Source organism: Mustela nigripes, chromosome 8 (assembly GCF_022355385.1).
Source record: "Mustela nigripes isolate SB6536 chromosome 8, MUSNIG.SB6536, whole genome shotgun sequence".
NCBI classification, from domain to species: domain Eukaryota; kingdom Metazoa; phylum Chordata; class Mammalia; order Carnivora; family Mustelidae; genus Mustela; species Mustela nigripes.
The window spans coordinates 7,557,380-7,576,268 of NC_081564.1; the positions used below are offsets into that span (position 1 = coordinate 7,557,380).

At 48.5% G+C, this 18,889-nt stretch overlaps 1 protein-coding gene across 6 annotated transcripts in view; it reads left to right on the plus strand.

The window, feature by feature from the left end:
- The window catches only part of CAMKK2 (calcium/calmodulin dependent protein kinase kinase 2), a 47,251-nt gene that overhangs the window by 14,242 nt on the left and 14,120 nt on the right, over positions 1 to 18,889 (plus strand). For all 6 annotated transcript variants that reach the window (XM_059408383.1, XM_059408387.1, XM_059408382.1 and 3 more), the window contains 10 exons: positions 1,646 to 2,133; positions 6,716 to 6,763; positions 7,452 to 7,505; positions 8,160 to 8,211; positions 8,567 to 8,700; positions 12,027 to 12,063; positions 15,370 to 15,391; positions 15,519 to 15,607; positions 16,981 to 17,180; positions 17,789 to 17,842. In XM_059408383.1, the coding sequence (XP_059264366.1) occupies positions 1,687 to 2,133; positions 6,716 to 6,763; positions 7,452 to 7,505; positions 8,160 to 8,211; positions 8,567 to 8,700; positions 12,027 to 12,063; positions 15,370 to 15,391; positions 15,519 to 15,607; positions 16,981 to 17,180; positions 17,789 to 17,842 (1,137 nt within the window). In that variant the 5' untranslated portion in view covers positions 1,646 to 1,686. The remainder of the gene's footprint in view (positions 1 to 1,645; positions 2,134 to 6,715; positions 6,764 to 7,451; positions 7,506 to 8,159; positions 8,212 to 8,566; positions 8,701 to 12,026; positions 12,064 to 15,369; positions 15,392 to 15,518; positions 15,608 to 16,980; positions 17,181 to 17,788; positions 17,843 to 18,889) is intronic.

Here is an 18,889-nt window from a genome sequence, read left to right on the forward strand (position 1 = left end):
GCAAGTGGCATTTCTCTGTCCCTCACCCAGCTCTTCCAGAAAGCACCGACTTTCTGCTCCCATATTCCTCTCTACCCTCTCACTGCCACAGTGTCATAAAGACATGTCCTTTTTTTTTTTTTTTTAAAGATTTTATTTATTTATTTGACAGACAGAGACCACAAGTAGGCAGAGAGGCAGGCAGAGAGAGAGAGAGAGGAGGAAGCAGGCTCCCTGCAGAGCAGAGCCCGATGTGGGGCTCGATCCCAGGACCCTGGGATCATGACCTGAGCCGAAGGCAGAGGCTTTAACCCACTGAGCCACCCAGGCGCCCCAAGACATGTCCTTTTTTGATTCATTCATAAAATCTCTCTACTCAGCACCACTGTTTGCCTGGCACCTTTGTGATGTGGGTGATCAGTCCGGGGCTGCCACCGTTAGCATCCGTGGATGTACTCCCTGAATCCTAGCGGCACCTGTGACATTTGTCCAGCAGGGTTTGTCAAACACATGAACCAAAGGTTAATAATCTGTCCCAGAAACGGAAGGAATTGACAGTCTAAGGAAGGGTCAACTTATTTTTTCCTTTTAATTCACATAACATGAACTTCACCACTTAAAAATGAACACTTCAGCGGCACTTAGTTACATTGAGAATTTTATGCCCTCACTATGTCTGTTTAATTCCAGAACATGGTCGCCACCTCAGGAGACCCTGTACCCATCAGCAGTCACTCCCATTCTCCCCAGCACCTTCTCAGTCCTAGACAACCACTAATCTGCTTTCTGTTTCTATGGATTTGCCATTCTAGAAATTGCAAATAAAGAGAATTATACGTACGTGATCTTTGGGGTCTGGCTTCCTTCACTTAGCATAATTTTGAGGCATGCCTGGATTGTAACAGGTGTCAGGACTTCATTCCTTTAATGGCTGAATAATATTTCATTGTGGTTAGACCACATTCTGCTTATCCATTCAACTGTTGGACGTGTACATTGTCTTCCCTTTTGGTTATGGTGAATAGTACTCTTGGGGTGTGTACCTAGAAACAGAATTGCTGGGTCATGTGGTCATTCTCCGTTTAGGATTTTTGAGGAACCACCTCAAAAAACTATTTGATGTCAACCTTTTTTTTTTACTCCTATTGTGGGGCTTGAACTCACAACCCTGAAATCAAAAGTTGCATGCTCTGCCAGCCAAGCCAGCCAGGTGCTCCGATGTCAGCCTTTTCACTTCCTGTTTGCCTTATGCCTGGCAGGCACCAACTAGGGTACTGGACTAGGAAAACATTAAATAATAAATATGTTAAAAAAAAAGAAAGTGGTGGTGTTGGGGGAACAGACAGTTCTAGGCCCACATCCCAGTTTAGCAACAATCAGCTTGAGCTGGAAGTAGCTGCCGCCTCTGTAGGGGGCAGGCTTACTCTATTTTGGGGTTCCTGCAGAGATGGAGTTTGGAATTCGTCCGTGTGTGAGGAGGGGCTTTTCAAATAAGGAAATGTGGAGTAGGCTCTTCTGTATAGACTTAAGATCACATCATGTTGTGCAAGACTTTTTAAGGATGTCAACTGGAGAAGGGAGTGAGGTCCCCACTGCGCCAGGAGCGACCGACTTCCCCTCCCCTGCCCTGCCCGCCTCGGGCCACTGACCCTTCCCCTCTCCGCAGGTGGCGCTGCTGCCGGATGGGAGTGCCTGGGCACGCGCACCATGTCATCATGCGTCTCTAGCCAGCCCAGCAGCGACCCGGCCGCCCTCCAGGATGAGCTGGGGGGCGGTGGCGACAGCGAAGGCCAGAAGCCCTGTGAAGCCCTGCAGGGCCTCTCGTCCTTGAGCATCCGCCTGGGCATGGAGTCCTTCATTGTGGTCACCGAGTGTGAGCCGGGCTGCGTGGCGGACCGCGGCCTGGCCCGGGACCGGCCCCTGGAGGCCCACGGCCGAGATGGGCCCCTCGACGTCTCCGGCTCCGGGCCCGAGGCCCGGCCCCAGCTGTGTAGTCGCAAGCTCTCTCTGCAGGAGCGGTCCCAGCTGGACGCGAACGGGCGCTGCGTCTACGCGGTCCTGCCCCACTCGCCGGTGGGCTCCCCGCAGTCGTCGCCGCGGCTGCCGCGGCGGCCCACGGTGGAGTCCCACCACGTCTCCATCACCGGCATGCAGGTGTGTGAGCTGGCCGGGCCGCGGGGTCCTCTGGTAGGCGGCGCTGTTCCAGAACATTCATTTGGGAGGTGACCCCAGGAAGCCCAGGTGGGGGTGGGAAATGAGGGTAGAAGAGAAGGACGTCAGCAAAGGGTACCTGAGGGAATTGGTGTGGCCATACACAACTGGGGCTTCATCTCTGGGGAGCCCTGTTTGACCTGTCCAAAGTTCTGTACCTCAGAGTTATCCTGCCTGAGGGCCAAGGGAGCTGGGCTTTTCATACTGACTCCTGACAGTTGCTGGTGAGGGCTGCTGGGGGCAGGTGACCTGCCCTGAGAGTGGGCACAGCAGCTCGAGGGCCACAGGGAGATGCAGGTGCTGCTGGTTGGAGTTTGGCTGGGGATGGCGGTCAGTGAGAAGCCTCCGGTCCAGCAGCAGGGGGCTAGGCACTGCTCTCTCTCTCTGCACTGTGTGTAAATTTCTCATTTGATCCTTACTGGAAACTTCTGGGAGGTAGGTTAGAACTTAGAGCCCCACTAGGGCTCACCAGGCCCTGAGTGCTCTACCCCTGCCCCCTCTCCCACCCCATCTCCTGCCTCTCTGCTGCCAGCTCACAGGGCTCTGTCCACATTGCCTTTTTTGTATTTCTCAGATATCCATGCTCGTTCCCTCCATTAGGCTTTTACCCCTGCTGTCCTCTGTGCTTGGGCCCCCCACCCCCTGTCTTTGCAGGGCTGTCTCCCCTTGACAACCAAGTTTCAAATCAGATGTCTCCTCCTCTGAAGGACCTCTCTGACCACCCCTTGCAAGGCCCCTCAGCCCCCAGCCCATCTCCCCTGTCACCCTGTTAGCGACACTCATCACCATCTGATTATCTGTGTGTCTGTTGAGTTGTTTTTGGCCTGTCTCCCCAGCTAGAATGTAAGCTCAGAAGGAACAGTCCCGTCCACTGTCATGTTCCCAGCGCCTGGCATGGTACCTTGCACATAGTAGGAACACAAAAATATTTGTTGAAGGAATGAATGAATTTAATTGGGAGAAGCATGGATATCGAGAATGGCCTTTTAAAGGGGCCAGAATTTAACTCTATTTTGCGGGCCGGGTAGGACTCGCATAATTGGAGATGGGTATAAACAGAGAGTTCACTGCAGGGGAGTGCACAGTGTGAGCAAAAGCCCAGGGGTAGAAGGCAGGATGTGGGGGAAAGGTACTCAGGGCTTCAGCTAGATGAAGAATAGGGCCCATGTGAGGAGCACTGTGACAACAGGGGAGTTTGGGTTTATTTTGGTTAGATTCGAATCAGCCTAGAGAGAGAAAGATATACTGCCCTTCCTCATAGCAGTGACTTTAACATAATAGGGTTTATTTATCATGTAAAATAAATCTGGAGGTAGGCATTTGGGACCTGTGTGGTGGTCCTGTTGTTGTCCTTAAAACCTCATGGTCTCAAGATGGCTGCTGTGACTATAGCCCTCACAGCTTCATTCCAGGCAGGAAGAAGGAACAAGGAAGAAGAGCAAAAGTCATCTGCTCTCTTAAGTCATTCCTTTTTCCGGGAAACTCTACCCAACCACTTCTGGCTTCTCCTGCTACCCAGATCAAAGTGTGGCCACCCCTAGCTGTAAGAGAGGCTGGGAAATGCAGTTTTGCAGCCTGAGACATTGCCACCGAGATATCCATTTTTAAGGAAGAAAGGGAAGCCTGGTATTTGGTTGGCAACTAGGCAACTCTGCAAGGTCAGAGGAGCGGAGTCAGAACTTGACCCTGGAAGCATCAGGCAGGGCCTGATCTGAGTGGAATCTGGAAGATGAATCTGGAAGATGAACTCAGCAGCGTTTGGGGCTTGGATTAGGGGCAGCGAGACCCATTAGGACAGCTGTGCAGGGCCCCACTTCTGCCTGTCACATCCCTCTAGGACTCAAGGGAATGAAAGTGACACTGGGAAGAAACAGTGGAAGCAACCTAAAATGTTCCCTGGTGAAGGGAGGGCTCTGTGAGCCAAGGAGGGCTTTACAGCAGGTCAAAAGATGGGGGTCTGTGTGTACACTCGGACATGGAACGATCTCCAGTGACATTGTTGAGTGACATATGATCTAGTGTGACATCATTTTTGTCTCCCCAAACCCCATCCCAAAACAATGCTCTGTATTTTCAACAGGTGCATGTATGCGTGCATTTACATAGAGAAAGGCCTGGAAGTTTATGCACCAAACTGATGTCAAGGTTCGGGGAAAGGGTTAGAATTGGGGTGGGGGGGGTGCCAGGGAAGTGCTGGGCCTATCTGTAGCACTGGAAGTGTTATTTTCTATCATGTTTCTTTTCCCTGTTTTACTTCTTACATCACCTAACATTTTCTCCCTAACTATGTTGAGGTATAATTGAAGTAAACCAAAGTGCACATATTGCAAGTGTACAATACAGTCATTGCTGATAGACACATACGTCTGTGAAATCATTGCCCCAGTCAAGGTCACAGACCTTCCCCGCACACCTGATGACACATCCCTCCCCCTCTTCCCCTTTCCCAGGTACCCGCTGACCTGCTTTTTTAGCATTATAGATTAGTTTGCAAGTTCAAGAACTTTCTGTGAGCGGAATCATCTAGTATGTACTCTTTTTTGGGCTTAGCTTCTTTGATGGCATGATGATGTCGAGACTTGTCTGTGTTGTTACATGCTTCCTTTTCATGGCTAACTAGCATTTCATTATGTGCAGTAGACCACTGTTTATTCGTTTACCTGTCAGTGGGCGTTTGAGTCATTTCCAGTGTTCGACTATTAAACTTGAAGCTGTTTCAAACAGCAAGTCTTTGCACGAACACAGGTTTTTACACCTCTTAGGTAAACGGGTTGGAGCAGAATGGCTATGTCCTAGAGGAGGTGTTTGTTAACAAACCGCCCAACTGTTTTCCAAAGAGGCTGCACCATTTTATTTTTTTTATTTTTTAATTTTTTCAATTTATTTATTTTCAGAAAAACAGTATTCATTATTTTTTCACCACACCCAGTGCTCCATGCAATCCGTGCCCTCTATAATACCCACCATCTGGTACCCCAACCTCCCACACCCCCGCCACTTCAAACCCCTCAGATTGTTTTTCAGAGTCCATAGTCTCTCATGATTCAGAGGCTGCACCATTTTAAATTCCTGCTGGCAGTGTGCGAAGCTTCTCGATGGCCTGCATTATTCTGACAACACTTGGTATGGTCATTTTTGAGTTTTAGCCAGGCTTATGGGTGTGGTTTTAATTTACATTTCCCTTATGAGTCATGATGTTGAGCCTCTTTTCTTTTCTTTCCTTTTTTTTTTTTTTTCTTTAAAGATTTTATTTATTTATTTGACAGAGAGAGAGAGCACAAGGAGGCAGGGAGACAGGCAGAGAGAGGAGGAAGCAGGTTCTCCTTAGAGCAGAGAGCCCGATGCGGGGCTCGATCCCAGGACACTGGGATCATGACCTGAGCTGAAGGCAGAGGCTTTAACCCACTGAGCCACCCAGGTGCCCCTGGAGCCTCTTTTCATGTGCTTACTGATCATTTGTGTATCTTCTTTTTTTAAATGAGGGTGTTGTTATTGATAAGTTATAAGAGTTCTTTTTTTAAGATTTTATTTATTTATTTGATAGAGAGAGAGAGATCACAAGTAGGCAGAGAGAGAGAGCCCGATGTGGGGCTCAATCCCAGGACCCTGGGATCATGGCCTGAGCCGAAGACAGAGGCTTAACCCGCTGAGCCACCCAGGCACCCCAGTTACAAGAATTCTTTATCTAACTGGATGCCAGTCTGATGTGTTGCAAATAGTTTCTCTCAGGCTGTGGCTTGCCTTTTGTTTCCTTAATAGTGAGTATCTCAAAGAGCAAAAGTTTTTTTGTTTTTGTTCTTTTTTCCCCGAAGAGCAAAGGTTTTAGTTTTTATGAAATTCCGTTTATTACTTATTTCCTTTTATATCTTGTACTTTTTGTACAGAAAGAACTTTTCAGAAACCATTAAGAAACCATTGGCTGCCTCACAGTCACTCAGATTTTCTCCACTAAGTCACTTTATGTTTTTGGAGGACAGCATAGTCCTTAGATAGGATTATCTGTTTAATTGAAAATCAACATTTTGGGGACGCCTGGGTGGCTCAGTTGGTTAAGCAGCTGCCTTAGGCTCAGGTCACAATCCCAGCGTCCTGGGATCGAGTCCCACATCGGGCTCCTTGCTCCGCAGGGAGCCTGCTTCTCCCTCTGACTCTGCCTGCCACTCTCTCTGCCTGTGCTTGCGCACGCTCTCTCTCTCTCTCTCTGACAAATAAATAAACTCTTTAATAAAAAAAAAAAAAGAAAAGAAAATCAACATTTTGAAAACACATCTTAAAAATGGGTATAAAAAAACAAACAAAAATGGGTATTAAAAGAGTACATACTGTATGATCACCTTTTTACAATGTACAGGAACTAGGCTTCTAGAAGTCAGGGTAGTGGTCACCCTGGGAGACGCCTCTGGGTGGCTGGGGGAATTCTCTTCCCTGATTTGGGTCCTGGTGTATATGTTGTTTTGTGAAAAACATACCAGGAGAGCTGCAGACTTAAAATTCATATTCTGTGTATTTCTTCTTAACTTTCCAGGATTGTGTACAGCTGAATCAGTACACACTGAAGGATGAAATTGGAAAGGTAAATATCCCAGGAGCCAGGCTAGTTTTCTTCATCTACCAAAAATGTCTCAGACAGAATGGAGGGCCTGCACTAGAGCTGGGAGTGGGAAGAAGTCCTTCGAGGCGAGATTGTGGGAGGGTTTTGTCATCAGCGGTCCATCTGGCTTATTTTCTTTCTACTTCATAATATTAATGTGTTTCCACAAAAGCTCAGACAACTTCGAGGGAATTCCATATCACCAACATTAGTGGGTTTTTTTTTCCCCCCTCTTAGATACTGTCACATCTATTTTTGCTTTTATTTCAGCCAATAGGCAGTAAGTATCTTTGCAGAGGTCAGAAACTCAAATGCCAATAGAAAGCAAGTGAGTAATATAAATGAGCAAATCATGCTAGGGCTAAGGTAGTAGGGAGTGGTAAGGACTGTGGCAAACTGTTAACATGTAGAAATGATTATAGGCCCATATGGCTAGATCTTCTCATGTTTTTTCATAAGAAGCTGAGAATGTAGATCTTTATATCTGCATCTTTCTGTTTTTAAGTGTTGGCAACTAATTCAAACTTTCTAAAAGCTGCCGATGCAACAAAATGTAATTGGAGAGCAGATTTGGCCATTTGGTTGCTTGTTTGCAGCCCCTATATTAGGGTCCTCATTTTGCAGACTGTAACTTCTGGATAGTATGTCATGGGCATCTCCCTTTATTCAGGGCTCCTATGGCGTGGTCAAGTTGGCCTACAATGAAAATGACAATACCTATTACGTGAGTATCCACAGCCCCCTCCCTGCCCTCACCATTGGCCAAAGTAAAAGCCTCCTTTCTAGAACTTGATTTCCTGGAAGATTTTCTTTGCTCTTGTCTCATTTTATTCTTAGGCCGTTTCATTTTAGGCGTTAGGAAGGAAGTGATGTTCCCATTATAGAGATGTGGAAATGGGGAGGCAAAGTGATTGGCTCAGAAAGAAAGTGGATACATTCAGCAAATGTCTCATACCTTCACTCTGGATTCCCATTTCTACATCCTCCGTAGCACCAAGAATCAGGTGGTAGTGAGACAAATTGCCCTTGTAGCTGAGGCTTTGGGGTCAGTCTAGTGTGGGTTCAAATTCTGGCTCTCCCATCTGCCACCTGTGTGTCCTTCCTATGTGTCCTTGGGCAAGGACACACAGTTGCATTGAGTCCCAGCCAGGAGAGTAGACCTGGAACCTCAGAAGCACCCTCAGGGCAGGGGGGGGGATCCTGGCAGTCCAGCCTCCAGGCCACTCGCAGCTGGTCAAGCCACTGTGATGACGAAGTGCTCACTACGTTGTCCCGAAGCCACCCGGGTGCCAAGAGCTTTGGCAGGCCTAGGAGTAGAGGGAACTTTCCCTCTCCCTTCCTCCATTTTAACCGAGATGCGGGGTCTTTTATCCCACAGGCGATGAAGGTGCTGTCCAAAAAGAAGCTGATCCGACAGGCGGGCTTTCCACGTGAGTTTGGTGGGCCGCACCTTTGCTCTTTGGTGCAGGGTTGGGATATGACAGAGAAGATCTCATTGAATGGTGTCCCCTGTAGAGTACCCGGGTAGAGGCCTCAAAGACTCCTGTCACTGTGACCTGGGGTATGGCATGGGAAGGAGGGGACAGAAAGCTGAGCAAGGGGGCTGGATCTCCAGCCTCACTGAGTGTCAACAGCAGAGGAGACAGGTGAGAGGAACAGGCTACTTACGGCCCCTGGTGGCGTCAGCCACTCTGGCCCTGCCGACACCCCCTCCCTTGCGTTTCCCCCCATTTGTAGAGGAAAAGCTCTTTGCCCTGACCCTGGGATGGTCTGTGTCTCCTCCAGGTCGCCCCCCACCCCGAGGCACCCGGCCAGCCCCCGGCGGCTGCATCCAGCCTAGGGGCCCCATTGAGCAGGTGTACCAGGAGATCGCCATCCTCAAGAAGCTAGACCACCCCAATGTGGTGAAGCTGGTGGAGGTGAGCTGGGGGGGCCAGGGAGGAGGGAGGCGAGAATGGTGGTTGTCTAGGCCCAGCTCTGTTACTACCCAAATGCGGCGCCGCTGGTTTCTAGGGAGACCCAGGCCAGGTTAAGCGGCTGTTGGAGGACCGAGTAGTAGTATTGCTCCAGGTTCTTTCACCACTGTTCTTTCATGTTATCCTCACCCTTCCCTAAGACTATTAGTCCCAATTTACAAATGAGGACATTGAAGGTCAGAGGGCTACTAAGACGTGTCCTTTATCCATTTTTGTCTTTGGATCTGGGTCCGTTTCTCCGTGTTATATGTGCTTTTAGCACAAAGGCAACCATATGCATGTAAACAAATGGGTATGGCTGTGTTCTAATAAAACTTTATTTACAAAAAATAAGCAGAGGGCCAGATTTGGCTTGTGTGCTGTATTTTTCCATCCTCTGTTCTAGATCAGCAGTTCTCACAGTTTTTGGTCTCAGGATTCCTTTATGTGCTTCAGAATTATTGAAGACCCCAAAAAAGTTTTGCTTATGTGGGTTGTATTTATTATTATTTGCCATAGTAAGATTTAAAACTGAGAAACTGAAAAATTATTTATTAATTCACGTAAAAACAACAGAAGTTCCATTATATATTTTTATGAAAAATAAGCATATTTCCTGAAAAAATTTACATGCTGTTTATTTATTTATTTATTTATTTTTAAAAGATTTTTACTTATTTATTTGACAGACAGAGATTACTAGTAGGCAGAGAGGCAGGCAGAGAGGCAGGCAGAGAGAGGGGGGAAGCAGGCTCCCCATTGAGCAGAGAGCCCGATGTGGGGCTTGATCCCAGGACCCTGAGATCATGCCCTGAGCTGAAGGCAGAAGCTTTAACCCACTGAGCCACCCAGGCTCCCCTGCATTTTATTTTTTTTAAAATATTTATTTGTTTATTTGAGAGAGAGAGAGAGGAAGAGAGCAAGCATGGTGGGGAGGAGCAGAGGGTGAGGGAGAGATAGTCCCAAGCAGACTCTGCACTGAGCGCGGGGCCCGACTCAGCGCTTGATCCCAGGATCCTGAGATCAGGACCTGAGCTGAAACCAGGAGTCAGATGCTTAATGGGCTGCGCCACCCAAGCATTTTACATTTTTGTAAATTTTTGTTGTTGTTAACATCTGGCTTACTAGAAGATGGCTGGATCCTTGTATCTGATCTTGCTTTTAGCCTATGGTGACTTTGCATGCCATGTGGTTTCTTGTTTCTCTACTAGGAAAGGGTGAGAGTAGAAAGGGCAACTATTACCTTAGTTTTATTTATTTTACTACTAATTACTATTATTTTAAAGATTTTATTTATTTACTTGACAGAGAGACACAGTGAACAGTGAGAAAGGTCACACAAGCAGGAGGAGTGGGAGAGGGAGCCTAGGCTTCCTGCTGAGCAAGGAGCCCAATGCAGGGCTCGATCCCAGGACCCTGGGATCATGACCTGAGCCGAAGGCAGAGGCTTTAACCTGCTGAGCCACCCAGGCGCCCCTGAAGGCAGATGTTTAATGGCTGAGCCACCAGGTGCCCCTATTTTTTTTAATAGGATTTTGTTTTTATTTATTTGAGAGAGAGGGAGAGAAGAGAGAGCATGAGCAGAGAGAGAGGGGAAAGCAGGCTCCCCACTGAGCAGGAAGCCTGATGCGGGGCTTGATCCCAGGACCCTGAGATCATGACCTGAGCCAAAGGCAGATGCTTAACCAATTGAGCCACCCAGGTGCTACTTACCTTAGTTTTAGTGTGAAAATCGTTTGACCTCATAAACTCCCTAAAAGCATCTTGGGGATCCCTAGAAGTTCCCAGATCACATTTGGGGCACCTCTGGCCTAGATGACAGGATTTGTAAATGGCGTGTGATCAAGTATGTAATTGGGTGGGTGTTGGAGGTAGTGCTGGAGCATGGATTGCAAGTAGCCCACCAGCCCAAGCAGCGGAGGAAGGCTTCTCATGGGAAGGGATGTTTGAGATGGCCCTGGTTGTTCCCTGGATGGAGATAATAGGGAAAGGACAGGGAAGAGCATCACAGAGGATGGAACAGCATGTGCAAAGGGCCGGTGTCATCTGAGGGTACTTGCCTGCTCTTTGATGGGTGTGAGGGTTAGCAACTATGCCCTCCTGAGTCTTGTCCAGTGTGGGCTCTAGGTATGCCATGCCCTGCGTCTGACTCTCTCGACAGGGCAAGGCTTAGGGGCTCTAGGTGGGCTGCCCTGGGCCTCTGCCTAGGGTGCATCTCGTTCTTAGAGCTCTCGTCCTGTGGATCTTGGTTGACTGGGGAAGGTGAAGATGATGTGGAAAGAGGCAGGAGAGAAGGAGAAGGATGGTGGCTGCTGGCTGCCTCCACCTGTGACACTGAGTTTCATAGTCTCAGGTCGCTGATGCTGAAGTCAGCCATCTTGGAGGAAACTCAAGGACACTTGGTTAGCAAGTGGCTCTGGGTCCTGGTGGGATCTCCCTGGTCCCCACTGCCCTGTGGCTTCTGATCTGTCCACCCAACAAGACTGGTTGCCAGCCTGCCTCTTGGACAGACCTCAGACATTCCTCAGATGGACATGGACATTCAGGCATTTCCTGAGCACGGACTATGGGCCTTGTCTTGTACAGGGCACCACGGAGGCAACTCCGGTAGATACAGCCGTTTGTAGAGAGGGACAAGATAGACATAAGTGACAAGGTGAAAGCAGGGTGGCTGTGAGAGGAGGAGGAGGACATGCCATGGTGGTTCCAGGCAGGGGGACGTCCTTTCTTAAGGGGTCAGGAGGTTGGGGGGCCCTTTACGGAGCAATTGGAAGAGCCCAGACAGGACTTGAATTTTTACCCTGAGGATCAGTCTGCTGTCTCCTGGGGATTCTTACTGAAGCTGAGACATTTCCCCGGGGAGGGATTTTTTTTTTTTAAAGTTATTTTTTATTTGGTTTGTTTTGTTTTTGAGTAATTTCTCCTCTCTGTGTGGGGCTCAAACTCATGACCCTGAGATCAAGAGTTGCTTGCTTGATGGACTGAGCCAGCCGGGCACCCCCATTTCCCAGGGGAGGAATTGGCCCCTCCCTTTTATAACCTCTTTTCTAGATGTCTTGGACCCTTGAGGATTGGGTTAGAAGGTGCCTATTTTCCAGATGGCCATTTGGATCTTGCACACTGGGTTTTTTCCTGTGCCCTTCATCTTGACCAGGAAAACCAGCGGAAAGAACCGCCCTCCTGTTGGCAAGTGCAGTCATGTGGATGCTTCCTCCCTGCTCATATCATTTCTCTCTCTTCCTCTCCCCTGTTCCTCATCTCCGGCCTGTTCCGTGTGGCTGTGCCAACAGGTCCTGGATGACCCCAATGAGGACCATCTGTACATGGGTAAGAGAGCCCTTGCCGTCCGGTGTCTTGACTCAGGCAGCTGAACCTGCAAAAGCCCAGGGGTTCTCGCCAGATTCCCTGTCCCTGGCATCTCCCGCCAGAGCTGGGCCCCACAGTGAGCCCCACCGGAGGCTGCAGCTCTGGTTTGAAGCAGAAGGTGGAAGGGAGTGCTTGCTGGGACTTTCTCTGGAGGTCCTATTCATTCACTTGCAAATACTTACAGAGCGCATGCTAATGCTGGGTATGTTCTAGGCACTAAGGATGCAGTGGTGGATGAGAATGATGAGGCTCCTACTCTTATGAAGCTGATAATTCTAGTCAGGGAATAAACCAGTTAACCTCAGATTGATCCTCTGAAGAAGGTTAAATAGGAACCTGAGAGAGAGGGATTGAGGGCCACTTCACATATGAGGTGATGATTTGGCACCTGAATGTCAAAGACACCGTCCTATTACATGTGGGGAAGAGCATTCCTGGCAAAGGTGCAGGTGCAAAGGCCCTGAGGCTGGTGAGAGCTTAGTGTTTGAGGAAAATGTGGCCTTGACAGAGGAAACCAGGGAGAGGGGATGGGGATGAGGATGAAGAGCCTGAGGTGGGGCACGTGCAGCCTTGGAGGGCACTGCACAAAGAAATGAAAGGACGCAAGTGTTCCCTCAGAAACCTGATTTTTTAAAAATTGGTGAGGACATGGGACAGCCCTCTGTCAACTCAGAGCGTAGATACTGATGAAGGAAGGAAGGGTAGGAACTTCCAAACAGGACATTAGGATTTTGAATTAGGATTCAAAACTAGATAGCAGACTGGGCCCGGGAATGCATGATAGGTCATGTGTCCTTGCAATATGACATGGATGGGTGTTCAAATGAGCCTATACATTTTGAGTGGGTACAGAGGACAGTGGGAGGGGTATCTAGGAGGTGAGGGGAGTGGGCACAAGCCAGCCTGGAATCCAGAAGTCTGCTGGATGTGCACGGGGATGATCCTTTGTTGCACAAGGAGTGATTATGTGGGGTCTGGTTTGAGTGGGTTTGGTTTGAAAACAGTTCAGAGCTCACTTTCTCCTCAGTTGCTATGGTTCAGTTCCAAGGACGTGTTGTAGCTTAGAACACGTTATTTTTCATTCCCCGCTCCTCTTCCCTGCCTCAGGTTTTTATTTTCTTTTTTTTTCCTAAAGATTTTATTTATTTATTAGACAGAGAGAGATCACAAGTAGGCAGAGAGGCAGGCAGAGAGAGGGGGGGAGGCAGGCTCCCTGCTAAGCAGAAAGCCTGATGCGGGGCTCGATCCCAGGACCCTGGAATCATGACCTGAGCTGAAAGCAGAGGCTTTAACCCACTGAGCCACCCAGGTGCCCCTTAGGTTTTTATTCTGACAGATGTTAAGCCTCTGCAGAAAAGTTGGAAGAATAGTACAATGAGTCCCTGTATACCTCCTACCCAGATTCCACAGTTAATAATGTTTGTCGGATTTGCTTTATTTCCCTAGCCACCCACCCATCCATTTCTATATTATTTTTGATGAACTATCCAAAATGTAAAGTAGCAGACAGACATCTTGATACTTCAGCCCCTGAGTACTTCAGTGTGTGTCGCACATAGGGACGTTCTCCTGTGTGATCACAATACCATGATTACATCTGAGAAAGTCAACACCAGTTCCCTAAGAGATCTAATGTACATTCCATGTTCAAATTTTAGAAACTTTTTTTTTTCCCAGTTAGTTTGTAAATTTTAGAACTTATAAAATCTTCCTATGGAAACAATTTAGAAGCTACACAGCAAATAACATCACATATGTTAAATTTATCTATTTTTTAAAAAGATTTTATTTATTTTTTGAGAGCGAGCGACCATGAGCAGGGGGAGTGGCAGAGGAAGAGGGAGAAACAGACGCCCTGCTGAGCATGGAGCCCGATGTGGCCTCGATCCCAGGACCCCGGGATCATAACCTGAGCCGAAGGCAGATGCTTAACTGTCTGAGCCACCCAGGCGCTCCTAGATAGGTTAACTTTAAAAAAATTACGTGAGAGAGTGCCTGAAAACAGACCTGTTTCAATAGGCTAGCTTCCTCCAATGCCAACCAAGTGACCGTGCTCGGGAGGAAGCACAGAAATTCATGAAGCACCCCTGGAAAGTTAAGTCTTCCATGACCAAGGTGGGATAGGCCAGAGCTGAAAGGACCAGCGCTCCTGTCCGTGGAAACCTTCCCTTCAGTGCCATTGCCTTTGATTTTTATTTATTTATTTGACAGAGATCACAAGTAGGCAGAGAGGCAGGCGGCGGGGGGTGGGGGGTGGGGAGTAGTCTCCCCACTGAACAGAAAGCCCAATGCGGGGCTTGATCCCAGGACCCTGGGATCATGACCTGAGCCGAAGCAGAGGCTTTAACCCACTGAGCCACCCAGACGCCCCTCACTTCAGTTTTTTAAAATGGGAAGAACAAAACCAAACCAACAACAAAAGCCTGTGCAGTTCCCTGGACACAGCTTATCTAATACTTGGTGGTTTGGAGCAGGGGTTCCCCGCACATACAGTGCTGGGAAGGAGCTGGCAGGGTGGGAGGCATTTGCATGTCGTGCATGAATGTGTCAAGAAAAGGCCTTGTTTAGGAATCGTGGGATGAGCTGGCCTTTGAGGTGCTGAAGAAATCTCCACCCCCTCCCCACCCCCCTTCAAGTCTTGTTTTGGATTGGGAGTCACAGGAAACAGTCTGAGGCCCAGCTGACCGCAGAGCATTGAGGAGTTGGAAGAATCTATAAGCGTTCTCCGTCTGTGGCCTGACATAGCCTGGCAATGTGGAGGATATGGGAGAGATTGTTGAAACATGTTCTTGTTTCTTGAATCAAAACTTTGCTAGGGTCCTGAAGACCTCTGGGGCTCCCTCTTTGTGCCTAAGTAAACAGATGTTGGGTTGTGTCCCCATAGACCTGTTCTATGGCATCAGGTGGCTGGAACCTGGGTGTGACTAAGAGAACATAGTTTAGTATCAGTTGTATCCCTGGAATCTCCAAGATATGAGCGGAAAGAAGAAAGGATCCCATGAGCCATCCCCACCTGTCTCCTGTCTCCCTGCTTTTTTTTTTCCCCTGGCCAGGGGGTCCTTGGCTGTTTTGAGGACTAAAAATAACAGCCAGACCGGGGAGCACCTTGCAGGACCTTGACCAGCTTTGGCTCAGTGGATTGTTCCTTTCTCCAGCCCCAGTACTAGTTTCTGTGCTTCTTGGTGTTCTATGGGCGATTGGGGAGGAGGAGGAAGATGGATTTCCAATTTCCCAATGTAACAGTTGACCCCCTTCTCTTCCCTGCAGTGTTTGAACTGGTCAACCAAGGGTGAGTATCCCGTTGTCCTGGCAGGTAGGATGCCTGAAACTTCTCAAGCTGCAGAGCTTCTCAAGGGAGGCGATGCTTGGTTCTGCTGGTGAGAGAGGGTGTCTGCTTTTGCTTTGTGACCCTCCAGGCCTGTGATGGAAGTGCCCACCCTCAAACCACTCTCCGAAGACCAGGCCCGTTTCTACTTCCAGGACCTGATCAAAGGCATAGAGTACCGTAAGCGGGGGCCTGTGGGAGGATTCTCACCCGGGGGTGGTTAGCATCCCAGCTAGCGGATGGCAAGTGGGAAAGTGGAATTTCCCTCCTGGAGTGCAAGCAGCAGGTGGGTGGGAAGCAGAATCGTCTGAAATGCAGTCTTGGACAGCTGTAGAAAGCTATGCTCCCGATGAACAGAAACACTGCTTTCTGCCACAAAAATTTAAGAGTCATATTGATAATGATTGTTTGCCCCAGGACTTTCTTTGTATACCAGGTGCTGTTAGGGGCTGTATTTGCATTGACTTTTATACCCAGCAACCCTGGGATGGGGATCCTGTTAGTCTCCTGTTACCTTAGTTTTCTCATCTGTAAAATGGGAATAAAGCATCTCTCACCAGGGTGGAAATCAGCCAGTACATATCAGTAGTTCTGACTGACAGGTGTCCTTTCTGCTTCTGGTTGTAAAACATTTTGTCTCTTCCCCTTGCGCATTGTTGGGAGATTTATTTATTTATTTATTTATTTATATATTTTTTAAAGATTTTATTTGTTTATTTGAGAGAGAGACAGTGAGAGAGAACATGAGCGAGGAGAAGGTCAGAGGGAGAAGCAGACTCCCCAAAGAGCTGGGAGCCTGATGCGGGACTCGATCCCGGGACTCCAGGATCATGACCTGAGCCGAAGGCAGTCGTCCAACCAACTGAGCCACCCAGGCGCCCCTCGTTGGGAGATTTAAATGGGGAAAATGGGAACCAGTTAACACAGGGCTAGGCCCCAGGTGGGGCACTCAACAAATGGAGCTGGTGCCCCTATTACTGGGATCATCGTCGTCACCACCACCAGCAAAGAAATGCAGTTGGGCCTTCCAGACCATAGGAAGAGAGACCATGTCCTCTCCCATAGGTTGATATCCAGGCAGGAAGGAGTTAATGAAGTGCCCAGTCCTACCTTGTGGAAGTCCACACTTCCACTGGACCCGCTCCAGTCATTGTTGGTGTGGTGAACAGGTTGAGTGTTGGCATTAGTAAACGAAAATATGTTTGTCACAAGTTGGGAGGCTTCTAGCTGGAAGCCAGCCAGGCTCAACAAAAACGCTCCAGGGACTGTCGTCCCCCATGACTTAGAGTAGAGCAGGTGGTTACTAACTGTTATTGTCAGTTGATGTTTCACTCCTTATTTTTGAAGATGGGGTAACTTCCTTAAACAAACTCCCCCCCCCCCCCCCCCCCTTATCTCTCAAAGCTGAGGGTATGTAGGTTTGGGAGGATAAGGCTGGGAAGGGCTTGGGGGCCGGGTCAGTGTCTGTGTTTCTGGGCTCTGGGGGCTGCGCAGAGCTTCTCACATGGTTCTCCTGCCCCCTCTCTCCCATCTGGTGTCCACCCCACGCTCAGTACACTACCAGAAGATCATCCATCGGGACATCAAACCTTCCAACCTGCTCGTGGGAGAAGATGGCCACATCAAGATTGCCGACTTTGGTGTGAGCAACGAGTTCAAGGGCAGCGATGCGCTCCTTTCTAACACCGTCGGCACCCCCGCCTTCATGGCGCCGGAGTCACTCTCGGAGACCCGGAAGATCTTCTCTGGGAAGGTAGGTGTGGACCTGTCCGAGATGATGAGTTCTGCTTGTGATCGGGTCCTTTCCCTTTAAATAGCAAAAATCGCACCCAGACTGGCTTAAACAATGAATCCACTGGATCTTGTAGATGAAGAGAGGCTTCCGGTTTGGCTAAATAACGGGATTCCCACAAGAATCTATCTCTCCATCTTTCAGCTGTTTCCTTGAATTGGTTTCCTGCCCAGGTGGGTGGGTACCCCCAGTTCCAGGCTCCTCCCTATCAGCTTACCTACCTCAGTAGAAAGAGCATTCTTTCTGAGGAGCCTTCTGAAAAATCTCGGGATTGGCTGTGATTGGCTCAGCCCGGGTCATGTGCCTATCCTTGAGCCAACCATTATGGCGGGCGGCGGGGAGTGGTGCTCTCATTGGTCAGGCCTGGGACATGCTCCTATCCTTAAGCCAATCACTTGGCCGGGCTTGGGTCATGTGCTCACCCAGCGGCCAGGAGCAGGATCCGGAATCAGAACTGGGTGGTTGCTCAGAAAAAAGCTGAAGGATTTGATTTCGTTTTTGGCTGCGTAGGAGCCGTAGACAACCCTCGCTGCTTCTTGGCCCCTTACACGAAGCTCTTTCTCTTGCAGGCTTTGGATGTCTGGGCCATGGGCGTGACGCTGTACTGCTTTGTGTTTGGCCAGGTAACGGGGTGGGGTGTCCTGCCTGCTGAGGGTCGCTGGGCAGCCCCGGTGGGGGGGACAGTACTTAGTCATTGAGTTTACCACAGTTAGACCTGAATGTGAAAAAAAGATGCTTGTCCACATGTGCATACCTGTATAGGATAGTCCAGTCTGTGGGAAATGATCTGTTAACACGAAGGATTGACAGAAGCTCCAGAGGTTGTAAATAGTTGACGGGTTTGGCGCAAGGATGACAGAGGCGCTACCTCTCTCCCTATTCCGGCTCCCCAGACAGACATCACAAGTCAATAGCCGCTGGCACCCTTTCTTCCTGAGCCCAGGGCTGCTTTGATGTTCCTCTCAGCAGAGTGTGTTCCCAGAAGCAGCTGTTGGGGGGACAGAACTGGAATGGGCGTGAAAATCCATTTGGCGTTATTGACCGAGGGAATGCGGTCTCATCTCTTTGTCGTTGTTCTTTTGCGGTCGTCTCTTATTATTATGTTTAGGAACTTTGGTTTTTTATTCTGAAGTTCACATTAAATTATGTGAACAGTAGAAGCACAGATTTTTCATTTTCATGAACTTGTGCTTTTATGGAGGAAAGCTTAAGAAACCGGTCTCATGGTTCATAATGTCCTCCCCACCAATATTTGATGAAATTTTCAATCCTATAGCAAAGTTGAAATGACTGCAGGAAACACCCACGCAGCCACCAGCTGTTTCTGCCATCAGCATTTCACTGTATTGGTTTTATCACAAGTCTGTCCATCTTCAACCTGTCTTTATTTTTTTTTACACATTCCAGAGTAAGTTGCTAACATCTCTACACTTCCTTCCAGACGCTGCTTCAGAATGTAGTCATTAGCTAGAGCTCAGTATTTGTTTGTTGTTCTTTTCTTTTCTTTTCTTTTCTTTTTTTTTTTCCTTTTTGGGGTAAAATTGACATATAATGAAATATACAGATCTGAAGTGTACTGGTTAATGAGTTCTGTCAGATGGGTACACCTGTGTAATCCTAAACTCTTAATTCAAGTTACTGCTCTTTTTTTTTTTTTTTTTTTTTTTTTT